Below are 15000 nucleotides of genomic sequence, written 5' to 3' on the forward strand. Positions count from 1 at the left end.
GAAACCACCTCCCCCTGTGGGATGAAGTTAAAATAATAGACAGGGAACAACACTGGAAAATACGAAAACTAAAAGAAGCAGTACATATGCCAGGACACAACAACCTCCTAAGCAGACCGAGTGCAGATATGAATAGCATATGGGAACCGGTATTGAGGAAGGATAGAAAAATAATAGATTTATAAGCCTTAAAATTCACCCCATAATTGCCCACGGGCATATGGCGTAGTGGTTAAGAGCGCGGGCTACTAACCCCAAGGTTCCGAGTTCGATTCACGGCAGCGACCTGATTAATAATAGTAATAATAATAATAATAATATAATAATAATAGTAACATCGTTAGGGATAAGAACCCAGGTTCGAAATTTCTCCAAGACACCTGACGAAGGCTGGAGGGTATATCAGCCGAAACGTTGTGTTAACAACAAACAAGATGAGGACAAATGTAAATCTGTCAAATGTAAATAATGTAAATAATTCCTCATCTCTTAAATATAGAACTGTATTATCTAATCGGTACGGAGCCGACTATTAGACTTCATTGGAGACATATAGAGAAACTCCATCAAAAACTAGCTCGTCTTTCAAACTTTCCTGTGTAGATGTAGAGACTCAAAGCTAATACCACCTGGTTTGAATATAATGGAAAGGGCAGGACATGCTCTCGTCCGTGAGAGGATCCATTACAACCGTTGGAAAAAACATCAACTAAATAACGAAATCAAAGAGAGGCTATCTTCATTACTTAGAAAAATAACTAGAGATGACGACAGAAAGAGAATCCAACAAGATCTAGGAAAATCGTACATGAAAGAATTTGAAACGGTGAAGACACGCCAGATTAAGAAGTTTATGAAACTCAAAGGTCGGAGAATGAAGACTGAAGTCCATCACCCACCTGTGAAAGCAGTGATTAATGTAAGCAGCCGACGTCTGGAAGACTCCGAAGAAGCCGTACTAAACAAAGGTCTCAACTTTGCGACAACCATCAAGTGCTACTAACCCCAAAGTTCGATTCACGGCAGCGACCTGATTAATAATAGTAATAATAATAATATAATAATAGAAACATCGTTACTATTATTATGAGAACCCAGGTTCGAAATTTCCCCAAGACACCTGACGAAGGCTGGAGGGTATATCAGCCGAAACGTTGTGTTAACAACAAACAAGATGAGGACAAATATCCGTCAAATGTAAATAATGTAGTATATATATCATCTATCTGAATGTTTTGTTGCCTCTTTCTTGAATCACCGAACTGTCTGGATGTTTTGCGTTTTTGTCCCATTTCGTATTATATATATATATATATATACCTTTTTAAAGGGATGTGATAAACCTACTATAATGGGTAATACTAAGTGTATTTTTTCTTTTGTGATGTAATCTTTGGACTAACAATGTTTGCGGCTGAAGATAGCTTTAACAAATCTTTTATATCAATAATATACCCATGGTGATGTAATAACAGATTGTTTATAAAGCTTGAAACATGTGTACCGCGATATCCTTTGTGTTCTGTTTTCAAGTTATGTTTGATATATATATATATAAAAAAAACTACATACGTAGTACATATGTATTTACGTACATAAATATATGAACTTGTGTATACATTTATGTGTGTGTGTATATATGTAAACGCATGTAAGTGTATACAAACAACTGGTTAAATGTTTCCCCGTGGAATTTAATATGACCTCAATTGTTATAAATACCGGACATGAAAGTATAACTTTGTTTTTCCGGCCCATAAGTACTATACATATGAAGGTGTGTGTGTGTGTGTGTGCGTGTGTGTGTGTGTGTGTGTGTGTGTGTGTCTGTCTGTCTGTCTGTCTGTGTATGTGTGTGTTTGTTTTTAGTGGCATGTTTGTATATCATTTAAATTAGACATGGAAGAAACCATCAGCTTCGAAGATGGCAACAGCTGGCCACTGGAGTCAACTGATGCAGATGGTAACATACAAGAACGCTGTGCTTGAATGTAAAATGCAGGACAAACGTTTGGCGCAATGTTTTATGACTGGAACACGCACTGAAAGGTATGGGGATCGCCTCAGTCATTTTGACAATCTCCTGCATTTTCATACAAGCTCACGTCTCTTGACTTTGTCTTGCCACCAAGAAACATTGCATGAGAACGAGAGAGTGAGTGTGCAGAACACACGTCTCTTTCACTAAACCCTTGCGCTCGTCTAGCGAATATGTGTATATATGTGGCACATAGTTAACTAAGCCACAATGAAGTGCTAAATAGTTTTGTTGTGGTGGTTGTTGTATTTCTGCAAAGCAGTAACGATGAAACACTTTCCTACTTTTCAGCCACATGGAACATGCAAGATAGACGGGAGAAGTCACACATCCGCGTTTCCTACTTCGTGGCTAGTGTTCTCTGTTGAAGCGTAGCATCGTCAGTGAAGATCTTCAATTATTACTGTTGAGCGAAATCTCTTGCAGTCACAGATGGTGGGTCTCCCATTGCAGCTGTGGGGGAGTGTTAAACATCTATAACAATGAAATATCAACACTTTTACAGCTTCAGGGGGTACAGAAGATGTAGCGTAAAAGGATCGAGTTTTCTTCATTCGCAAAATACGCTTTTTGTAGAAGATAGTGAAAACTCTGAAAATTGGGTTATAATAATATAGCCTTCCTGTCTCATTGCTTTGAAGGTTTGATGTGGAGGAAAAAAATCGGAGAGAAAAGTTACAGAGGTTTAAAAATCGAAAAAACACTGGGTATTTTTAGCCAATAGCGAGACAGATATTTTCTGTGTTTAGCGGAGCGGTGTCAACTGTGAAATGTAGCGTCTGACCTGTTCATTGTAGGTTTGTAAATAAATTGAAATACCTAATAAAAATCAACATGTATCACCTGGCTCATTCATTAATTGTATTTAAACAATTTTTTTAAAAATGTATTATATCAATATATTTGTCTGCATGTGTTTACTTAATGCGTATTTCAGTATTATATATACCTGTCATGTATTTATGTACCTCATTAATATATAAGTGTATGTGTGTATGTGTGTGTGTGCTAAAAGGGGGCGTCTGTCTCCAAAACTCCAAAGTTGAGTAACGTTTTCATGCTTGGATTTGTAAACTACGATAAGAATAAATACAGAAAAAGCAGAGAAAAATACAACCACACAGAACGACAGGAAAATGCGTAATGTTCTAACACAGAAAAATTCAATCAAAACACGTGGGTGAAAAGAATCTCGTGGTGTGAAGAATCAATTGCAAAAATCAGCATCGAACAACGTGCGTCACAGACAACAGTGAGACAGCAGTGAAGTGAACCACAACACAGCGTCCTGTTGTCATGGTAACAAGCTGTTAATGCCACGCTGTCTGTTGATTGGCTGAAATGACCCAAATTTCGCAAATTTAATTGCAAATAACATCAGATTCTTTAATTTACGAGATAAAGTAATTGGTTGATCGTAATCAAAATTCAGAGTTGTATCGATACACCAAAATTGAAAGCAATCTGAACAAAATTAAAGGGGGCTGATTCTGCGAATGAGAAGGACTGGAGTAGTTGTAATTATCTGGTCCCCTGCAGGAATGTGTACACTTTTGAGTTTTGATTTCATGGCTGAAGCCGTTGTCTTCATTGATCAGTAATGGCGGAACAAGCTTTAATATTTCGTCTTTACTTCTTAAACACTTAAATTTATTGGCTGTCACTAGAACATCAAACATGGCGACGAAATATATATCTCAGGTACTTAAATGCAGAACATGCAACTTTTATACATAAAATATTACACACGCACACGCACGCACACACACACACTCACGCACACATTCACACACACACATATATATAAAAAAAGGTACGTGTAGTAGTTATGCATTCTTTTTCAAGTTGTCATAAGAAAGCGAAGTATTTCTATTCAAGTCGGATTTTTTTATATTCATTCTTTTATCTCCGGTACATGTTGCATAAAAAGCGGCCATGCAGGAAACACCCAATTTGTACACACAAACAAACACACACACACACACACACACACACATGCATAGAGAAGGAGAGACAGAGATACAGGGGTGCATATAATGTATATAGAAGAAAAGAGTATATATAAAAGTGTATATCTGTAAACTCCAGCTATATATATATATATATATATATATATATATATATATATATATATATATATATATGCGTGGGACTGTAAAGTGAACAAAGGCGTACATTTAACGATTTCTGAGAATTTGATTCCATTTCAGCAGAAACATTGAACAGGGAGAAAGAAAAATAAATCTCACATGAGTTATAGTTTTGCTTGGCTATGTATGTTTGTATACGTGTTATATATATATATATATATATATATATATATATATATATATATATATATATATATATGTTTTATTTATTTATGCGCCCTTTTAAAGCCTAGCCAGGCTCATGGGCCCGGTTTCCCGGTCTCTATGGCATATGTATATATAAATTAGAAATGGAAAAAATCGAATAAATTGAACAATTATAAATGTAATTCAATTTAAATATTTTTATACAGTAAAGTTTCTTTGTTTATTGTATAGGCAGTAGTTTGAAGTGGTCAGATAAAAAGCCCGAGACGCAAAGGTTTTTAAAAAATGTTAAGAATTTCAAACAGGTTCAACAATTTAAATAATCATATATTCTGCCATGCATCGATATATATCAGTTTATATATATATATATATATATATATATATATATATATATATATATATATATATATATATATATATATATATATATATATATATATATATCGATATATCGATATATATCAGTTTTTAAATATATCAATGAATCAGTCATTAAATTAAAACATTAAAAATCTATGAATACATAAATATATAATGGTTTAATATACATCAATAAATTGATGAGTGAAATCATGTTACAAAAGTGTAGATGTATAAAAATATAGATGTATAAAAGTATAGGTGCATAAAAGTTTATTTAGAATTTCACCCATATTAAAAGCGTTGTAGAACGGCGTTGTAAAAATTATTTAAGAACAGAATTTCACTGATCTATTGATATATGTATATTAAAATTTTATATATTTATGTATTCCTAGATTTTTTATATATTCTAATATTTTAATGACTGGTACATTGATATATTTAAAAACTGATATATATCGATCCATGATAGAATATGTGTTTATTTAAATTGTTGATCTTATCAGAGATTCAAGTACTCGTTGTCTTATTTCTGTAGTTTCTCTCATGGTTGATCCTTCCTATGTTCGATGAGTAAGTTCTGCTGTAAAATCTGCAAGCAAGGAGGATGCAGTGCTGCCGTGTGGTGTCTTTCTTTCTTGGGCGTTTTGCTTCGAGTGCCGGAATATTTTCTTCCTCGTGTTGTTTGGCTCCTTTGTTGACTCCTGAGGCTTTTCATGCTGTTCTGTCTTAAGCTAACTTTTCCCAAGTCTTTGCATCGATGTGGCACTTGGTCTGGCTGCTATTTTACATGTGACCTTCAATTTCAGCTTTGGTCGCCCTCTGGGTCTGCTACCCTGAGAACCAACTCGCCATAGGAATTCTGCTAACATCCATCCACTTCGCAGGTCCAAGCCATCTTACTCTCCTTTCGCACAGAATAGTTGTTATGCTCGGAAGCACTGGCCTGTTTCAAGACTTGTGTATCGGTCACTTTGTCTTGCCAGGTGATACCAAGGCTCTTGTGCATGCATCTGAGATGAAACCCGTTGAGTCTCTTCTCTTGTCCTGTGTGTAATGTCCCCTACATGTGGCATTTATAGACCTAACTAAGGCGTTTGATACATTCAGTAGATCAGGATTGTACATGGTTCTTCACAAGAATGGATGCCCACTAAGAGAGAGGGAAAGAGAGACAAAGAAATTTAGGGAGAGTTGATGATGTTTTATTAAAAGTAGTAGTGCTGATGGTGGCAGTGGGAGTAATAATAAAAGAGAGGGAAAGAGTGGGTATGTGAGAGAAAGAGTGGGTATGTGAGAGAAAGAGGGAGATGATGTACAACTTTGTTTAACCATGTCACTTTGACAGAAATTCCTGTCGCCAACATACTGAACACTATCACTTTTGTTTTATTTGTTGCTTTCTTTAATACACACACACACACACACACACACACACACACACACACACATAAAATACACTTCAATTGAAATAAAGTTTCCCCAAAATTAAGCATATCTAATATAATAAATGTGAATGTCAGTGTGTCACACTTTTTCAACTTTAATAAATCCTTTCTACTGAAAGCACAAGGCCTCAAATTTTGGGGAAGGGATTAAATCGATTACATCGACCCCAGTACGTAACTGGTACTAATTTTATCGACCCCGAAAGGATGAAAAGCAAAGTCGACCTCGGCAGAATTCGAACTCAAAACCTATCGGCAGACGAAATACCGGCGTGCTAACGATTCTGCCAGCACGCCGCCTTAATATAATATAATAAATGTGAACGTCAGTGTGTCAGTGTGTCACACTTTTTCAACTTTACTCCTAGAGGCTGTAGCCCAACATATCTTACCATTATGGAATCAGGCTGACTCCATGAATAAATTAACAACGTTCAGGGCCGAATTCGGACCCACGATCCTGAAATTTTGGATTCCCAAGTTTTCATTTTTGTGATTGTTTTCGGCGAATTTTTTACGCGACTTTCTGCGACAAATTTTTTTATACGATAACAATTTTTATAATCTAAAGGTTAACTCCGTGATCAATTTTTTAAAAAAACATTCCGAGCTCTAAGGCAGGATATAATCAAGAGACTACTTTTCTTAATTCGGAAAGTATAACACCTGCTAGTAATAATAATGAGAATTTAAGGGAGAAGAAGAATAAATGACCACCTAGTCGAGAAAACAGACCTACCGAGAAAGACTCCAACACAGCTATTAAATCAAAGGATAAATTAATATAAGAATAGGAAAATAAATTCTAAGGTCGATAGGATTAATAATTTATATAATAATGGTAGAGATATGATTGGGCGGAATATGTCATCCTCTAATGATAAGATAAATACCAATAGTTTAGCCATACTTAATAATCATACATACAATAGCACCTGTAATATTATAATTTATAAAACCACATCCAATGATATCCATCAATGATATCCAATGATATCCTCATCTTAACTTACCTTGACCTTAATCAACTTTGGTATGAATACCTTAAACTACCCTCATTATTTGCTTACCTGTTATCTTTTTAGCTTATCTTTTATCATTTCCGGTTTTTCTTTTTAATCTTCTGTCTTTACACATATTTCTTATCAATTTTCTATTAATTTTTCTTATTTTGATTTTTTATCGTTGAATACTTTCCTTATCAATTTCTTGTCCTTTATGTTTTATTTTTATTGTTAAACTTTTATGTAGAATTGGATTTATATTTTACATTCCTATTTTTCTTCGCATATACTGGTATAACATTCTATGAGGTGTGGAGTATGTTACATCTTCTCTCCGCACATATGCATGATAAGATGTGGCTCATTATGGTTCTTAAATTGATATCTTTCAGTTACTTATAATTACAGCATATAATTATACTATATTCTTTATAATCCTCTTTTTTGTACATGTATGCTACATTTTTATACTGTTATATCTAATTATATCAGTACACACTTTTCCTAGCTGTTAAATTTTTCTTGTATACTTACATTTAATTATGTCTTTATATTATTGAATCATTTATCTTATTATCCTCCTTCTAATCCCTTACTTCCAATCAAAATATATTTTTCCAGATAAATTCCATATGTAAGTCGTGATCATTGTTCGAGTGGCCTTTGTAGCGACCACCTAATAGTTATGTAATGATGAGATATTAGGGTGATTCTACATAATAGTTATCTTCTTTTTAATGTTTAATCTGACCTGTGTATCCCTCTTATTTAACATGGTTGTAACACCCCTTTAAAATTTTTTTTTTTAATTTTAATTTAAATCTCATTTTTATGCAATATAATATTACAAGGGCCTTTGCTATACTTTGATTATAACCTTTTTCTTTCTGAGCCCTTAATGACTTCCTAGATCCCAGTATAACGCCCTAAGTTTCATAGCGTACGCCCCCCCCCCTTTAACAGAAAATAATGACAAAATTAGAAATGAATTATAATCCTATGACCCTCACAGTGTTCCATGCCACTCCAAAATTGTAGTTCTTCCCTTAGCTTATTCTTGCTGCAATAGTGACAGCATGAAATTCTTTCATCTTCTTAGCTCTGACAAAATGTTTGAGAAAAATTATATTAATATATCTTGTCTGTTGAAATTCCATGTTTATTGCAGCTGAAGATAGCACTATATTTAAATTGATATAATGCTTGCATTGTTCAATTAAATGGAGCCTCTTCAAACGGTCGTATTGCACTAATACTTGACATCCTGCTACTTATTTAGATTTTATAAAGGACAAAAACAAGGACGGGTCGTTCGCGGCCTTCTCTCAACAGTCAAGTTTCCAGATTGTCCTCATATATAATTTTACAACCTAAAGGTAAAAACACACACGTCACTAAAGTGAACATATATATATATGTACACACACATACATGTATACATGTATGTGTGTATGTTGTTACGTAAAAAATACAAGGATGCATACATAAATGCATGCATACATACGTACATGTGTATAGACATGCATGATTTTATATATATATATATATATATATATATATATATATATATATATATATATATATATATATATATATACATGTTATCTCCGATATTTTACAAGTAAACGGAAATGTCATTATAAAGTTGATTGACTATGAACCCAATCCCTCCATTTGCCAGAGATAGCAGCAAAATTCCTCTCAAATCAAACCACATTTTAAAGTTTCAAATTACAAAAGGATACAAAGGACAATGTAACCGTAGATGGAATATGAGCAACTAAAGAACAGGGTGTCACAGGTGAGAAACCTTTAGGTCTGCTTACGCAGGGCCGTCTGGCCTACAACCCACATCTATCAGCATAGACAGGTTCTGAGAGGTATTGGCACAAAGGGAAACTTTGATAAAACGAATTCGTTGAATTGTGAAAAATATCGTTGCAAGTGTTAGAATGAAACTAACTGGAGCAGTGAAGTGGTTGAACTTGTCAAACTTTGAAAATGTAGAGAAAAATATTACACAGTCGGGGAAAATTTTAAACGTCAAAATAGAGGAGCTGGTCTTACCTTAGACCAAATAATTCATAATAATGAATATTAAATACATGCTGTTGGAGTTGGTTGTTTTATGTAGGATTTCTGTATTGGAAATAAGCAACGAAATAAGGTTTAAAAACACTTGGAGGAAATATTTGATATAAACTGTTGTAGAAAATATATAAAGCTAAACAGCGTGGAAATGTATTTATAGAATAGCCTAGATTCTTATCAGTTTCTCTCTCACTCTCCCTTTCTCTCTTACTTCCTCTTTCTCTCTTTTTCTGTACACACACACGCGCGCGCACACACGCACACACGTCTTTTCCTTTCTTCTACTTTCTCTCACTCTCCACTCCTTTCACTCTTATCATTTCCCAGTATTGGGCTATTTAATGCCTTACATACATGTATAGACACACGCACACACACACACACACACACACACACATGAATGACGTAATATATATATGTGTGTGTGTGTGTGAGTGTATGTGAGTGTATGTGGGTCTTGTATAAACAATGTACTTCGAATACTTGTTATAAATAATAGCTAATGTTACATCCACACTAAGATGTACACTACATGTATGAGTGCGTCTGCTTGTGTTTGTGTTTGTGTTTGTGTGTATCTCTGTATCCGTGCACACATGCTTGTGTGTGTATGTGTGTGTGTGTGTGTGTGTGTGTGAAGTTTGGCAAGTCAACAGCCATCGAAACATACGCACATATGTCCACATTACATATTTAGTGACATGTTTCTATTTTATGCAAAACGAGGCAATGGAAGGAACAAGTAACATTCTTCTCCCCAGCTTCGAAGATGGAGGCAGCAGCTGGCCAATAAGGGCAACTGGTGCAGGCACCAACGTAATGTCATGTTGGGTCAGAAACTATGATGCAGGGAAAACACTTGGAATAATGCTTTACGGCTCGGACACACATAAAAATTAGATCTAGGGAGAGTAATCTACCGGGAGCTTTGTAGAAAGCTAGGATTTGAACATGTTGATAAATGGCATGAAGATGAAACTAGTAAAGTACTCGAAAGTAAGAAATATAAGATGTTGTAGGACTTTAATATTCAAACTGACAGAGGAATAGAAGCTGGGAGGCCTGATTTGGTAGTCGTAGATAAAGAGAATAGAAAGCGCAAGATAATTGACTTTACAGTCCCAAATGATGAAAAAATCAATATGAGTAGTATAGAAAAAAAACAGCCAAGTACCAGGACCTAGATATTGGATTAGGGAGACTATGGAAAGTGCGAGTAAAAGGTATCCCAGTCGTTATAGGTGCATTGGGAGCTATCCCTAAAGATCTGAACAGATGGATGGAGGAAATAGGCATAAAACCCAGTATAGTACAGCTGCAGAAAACAGTGTTATTAGGGACAGCTAGAATACTTAGGAAGGTTCTTAGCATCTAAGGTTACTTGCTGTAGCCCGATGTGCATATCTTTTCTTTCCCAACAGTCGAATTTGTTGTGTGTATATGTTAATAATAATAATAATAATAATAATAATAATAATAATAATAATAATAATAATAATAATAATAATAATAATAATATATTGAAAATGAAACGAGGATGATTTGAAAGAAATTGAAATGTCAAGTGAGCAAATCAACGAGAGCGGTTGAAAAAGGACAGTGGTATAAATATTTGGGAATATTGAAAGCAGACGAGATAAAAAAAGATGAAGAAATGAAACAAATTGCCAGTAGAGAGTACACAAGGAGATTCAGAAACTTATTGGAGTGAAAGCTGGGTTCCAAAAATATTATTGAAGCAATAAATTCAAGAGTTGTACCTTCAATCAGATATAGAGTTGAAATTATAGACTGGAACAGAAACGATAGAAAGAAGCAGGACAGAAAAATTAGGAAGTTATTGACGATGAATGGAGCCGACCATCCGAAAACTGATATCAACCGACTGTACCGGAGGAGTGACCAGGATGGAAGAGATTGAGTAGCAGTAGAAGAATGTGTACAGATGGGAAGAAATTGTCTTGTAGCGTATTTACAGAGCAGTTCAGAAAAACTACTAAAGGTAGCTAAGAAAGAACAGGTGATGAAGCGCATAATGGAAGAAAAGGTCAAGAAAGAAATACAAAGAGAACTGATCGAAGTGAATAATAATAAATGCCTTAATGCAATACCAGGCAATGGCTTTAATGGCTTCACATCTTAATTGATTGGAAGTGTTATCGTCTGCATGTTTTGTCTTGGTATAAAAGATGCGATATATATATGTGTATGGTGTGGGCGCCGCGTGCGCGTGGTATCTTTATACGTATGTATACGTGTATTCATATACATATATATACATACACATAAGGGCATCTTAAAAGTAGAAAAACATTCGGAAGAGACTTGGTCGTGGACACTGATTCCAAAATTGACCACCGGTCAGTGGTTATAATATTGAGATTTGCCAGGAAGCTGTCAGTGGTATTAGCTACCTATTAGACAGGATGTCGAGGTTAGAAGATTATATAATGCAATCCGTAGGAAGGATTACCTTGAGGCAACACATATAAGAAGCTACAGTGATGTGACGGATATAATCAAGTCCATCTGTCCTCGTTTATTGCTGATTCATTCATCAAGGATTCAGGATAACGCGTTATGCTGTGAACCGTGTTACGCTTATCACGGATTGATGTGTGATAAAACAGGTTGGCGATCAGTCAAAGATTCTGCTTGGACTGTAAAATTTAACTCCATCCACATTACTCAGGACAACGTGGATTCTCAGAACGAAACCTGTTTTCTCCCATTTGTTTTAGTATTCAGTTATCTCTGGTTCATTTAACACGGCGGTTTTTCATAGAACCAATCAACCGTGATAAACATAGAAAGATGTATAATGTACTCGAATAACAGTGAAATATTGCTAGGAAGACCACAGTAAAATGCAAACATAAGACACGCACGTAATGATCAGCGATAGAGATAAAGAAATTGTGTGCACAACAGTGGAGATCAATTGACCAGCACATGTTAACATAATGTTAAAGGTTAGTGAAAAATGGAAACATCTATAGACAAATAGCCATGTGCGCATAAGACTTAATGCAAATACATCACGAAGAACCAAACTAACCGTGGTATTCGCCCAGAGACAACATCTCTTATACATGCATTGTGCTTAATAACACAAATATAACAGATATATATACACACGCATACATACACACATGTATGATACACATATAGCTTGTTTAATCTAACACAGTTCTTTTTGTATATAACTTATCTGTAGTGAAGTAGTAAGAAATCTAGAAACACAAGCAGAAGTGCAGCTTTAGGTTTCTGCCAATAATTATAAGGGTACGTGGATGTGAAGTTAACTACTGTATCACTTATCTTGACAAGATGTGGGCTCATAAAAGTAAAAAAGAACACGGCTAATTAAAAATTTGCAGATACGAGCTTTTAATGGAACCGGGAGAGGGTGTAGAAGTCTAGCACCTATTAAGTGCTTAGACATACATTTAGGCGCATACATTCAGGTATGAGTACTCGCATATAGATAAATGAAAACATACAGACCTAACATGCAACATCGTATTCGTACACACGCGCGTGCGCATGCACACACACATACACACAGTCACACACGAGGGAGTGTCAAAACTTTCCTGGCTTTAAGTGTATCACGAAAGGCTTGGCCGGAAGCCCAGCCTTCCGGCTTCTTTTACAGGGTTTGGAAAAGCTGAAGGATCGCTGCAATAAGTCTATAAATCTGAAAGGGGAATATGTTGAATGAAATCATAATTAACGGACCCTCCTGTATTTTCTTTTACCCAATGCCAGGAACTTTTCAGCAACCCTTCACACCAGAATCCAGGAGCACATCTTGCGGGCCAAGTCAACCTTGCTGTTTACGTGCGAACTCCAGCTTAGATTGTTATCAACAATTATTCTAAGATCTGTGGTGTTGTTGGATGACACTAGGGAGTCGCCCGAGGGTAGAGCATATGGTAGTTTCAGAGTTTCCTCTTTCCCAAAGTGAATCAAATCAAACTTATCTTCATTTAAAAGCATATTGTCTTTTTACGCCCATTGGACATTAGCAAACAGATCTGACTGAAGGCATGTTCAGTCTCTCATGCCGTTTATGGTATTCTGGAGGTTGGAATCATCTGCAAAGATTTTCATACAATTATATATGTGTGTGTGTGTGTTCTATGCATGTGTGCAACATGCATATATATATATATATATATATATATATATATATATATATATATATATATAAATATATATATATATATATATATATATATATATATGTATGTATATAAAGCTGAGAATGTGTGTCCGTCTGTCTGTCTGTATGTGTGCATCACTAAAACTTGAGAACTACCCAACCGATTTCATTCAAATTTTACACAAGCCTTACTGAGGTTCCATGCAGTGTCATGGGCCAAAAGAATTTCAACTTCTTGCCTAATGCGTGACCGGAGCAATCTCTTATCTCTTCCACCATTTCAGTATTACGTGTCAAAAGTGAAACTATAACATCTCTATTGTAATGTGAGATAATAGTTTCAGTTTAATAGTTTCACTATTAATACTGAAACTATTATCTCACATATATACATGCATACATACATTTTATATATATATATATATATATATATATATATATATATATATATATATATATATATATATATATATATATAAAGAAGGAGTAAATGGCATTGTTATCCATTTCATAGAGCTCAACTAATTAGCGGTCTAATGGAGCTTCAGGAATATAAATTAATGAGAGAAGCAAATTTCAGACGTCGGTGTATATATTCATTCAATCGATTTTAAATCATCGGAATTCTCCACAGTATACAAAGATGTGGTCACATATATGAGACAGGATAAAAATTTACAAGAATTTATAAATATATATACACATTCGAAGATTTGTAAATATATGAAAATTCATAAACATGTAATAAGTTATAAACATATAAGAATTTATAGATGCATAAATATAAATACATTGATGTACTTATGAGGTTTGAATGCCCGTATTAGAATCATTGTGGAGAGCAGATGAGAAAGTTAGTATAACATGATTTAAGAGGAATCCTGAATAAGCGCTAAGTCTGACGGCCATTTCGGGACGATATAGGTTGGTATGGGTGAGCTAACTCCAAGCATAGCAATTATCTATACTTCCATCTTCCATCATCGGAGTTAAGAGATTCAAAGAGTTGTTAAAATTTTAAGAGACATGAAAGATTTGAGAATTTTTAGAAAACGAATGTTTTGTCTGACCATACTGCTCATACGCATGATGTAATTAAACTTCAATTTACAGGTTAAGACACATTACGACGCTATGTATAATAGTATTTTAAGACGAATCCAAAATATGAAGGGTGACTAATTTAAATCCTACAGGCTAATTATTTTGGCAGAAGGATTTAAAAGTTGAAAGATATTTACGTCTGCAAGTAATTATGACATCAGATATTTTATTAAGCATTTTTTTGTTGGCAGGAAGTTTGTGGTTCGCCTCCTTCGTGCATAAATTGCAATTTTTAGTGTGTATAGACTTTTTCAATTCCCGAGCGTTATACTAATACATCTGTTTGTTTTCTACACCACCTGTCTTCATCTGTTGTTTTTTGGGAATTAATCCTATATATATTCTTTTATTCTTTCACTTGTTTCAATCATTTGACTGCGGTCATGCTGGAGCAAAATCGACCTCTGGACTTATTCTAGTACTTATTCTATCGGACACTTATGCCGAAACGCTAAGTTATGGGGACGTAAGCACACCAACATTA

The 15000-nt window shown here is 34.8% G+C and overlaps 2 protein-coding genes across 4 annotated transcripts in view; one reads left to right on the plus strand and one right to left on the minus strand.

Annotated features, from left to right (window-relative positions):
* The window catches only part of LOC149134528 (uncharacterized), a 35473-nt gene extending 32366 nt beyond the window's left edge, over window positions 1-3107 (plus strand). Inside the window, exons 1-2 of one of the 2 annotated variants that reach the window (XM_089354588.1) lie at window positions 1-1197; window positions 2330-3107. The exon at window positions 1-1197 is cut by the window's left edge and continues 1813 nt beyond it. In XM_089354588.1, the coding sequence (XP_089210714.1) occupies window positions 644-1003 (360 nt within the window). In that variant the 5' untranslated portion in view covers window positions 1-643 and the 3' untranslated portion in view covers window positions 1004-1197; window positions 2330-3107. The remainder of the gene's footprint in view (window positions 1198-2329) is intronic. The other variant, XR_016242488.1, reaches the window with a different exon arrangement.
* The window catches only part of LOC128248313 (uncharacterized), a 76142-nt gene that overhangs the window by 39647 nt on the left and 21495 nt on the right, over window positions 1-15000 (minus strand). The window contains exon 3 of one of the 2 annotated variants that reach the window (XM_089354587.1): window positions 9221-9292. The exons of the other annotated variant lie outside the window; for it this stretch is intronic. The gene's annotated coding sequence lies outside the window, so the exon portion shown is untranslated. The remainder of the gene's footprint in view (window positions 1-9220; window positions 9293-15000) is intronic. 2 annotated transcript variants of the gene reach the window in all.

Source organism: Octopus bimaculoides, chromosome 7 (assembly GCF_046866305.1).
Source record: "Octopus bimaculoides isolate indiv1 chromosome 7, ASM4686630v1, whole genome shotgun sequence".
NCBI classification, from domain to species: Eukaryota; Metazoa; Mollusca; class Cephalopoda; order Octopoda; family Octopodidae; genus Octopus; species Octopus bimaculoides.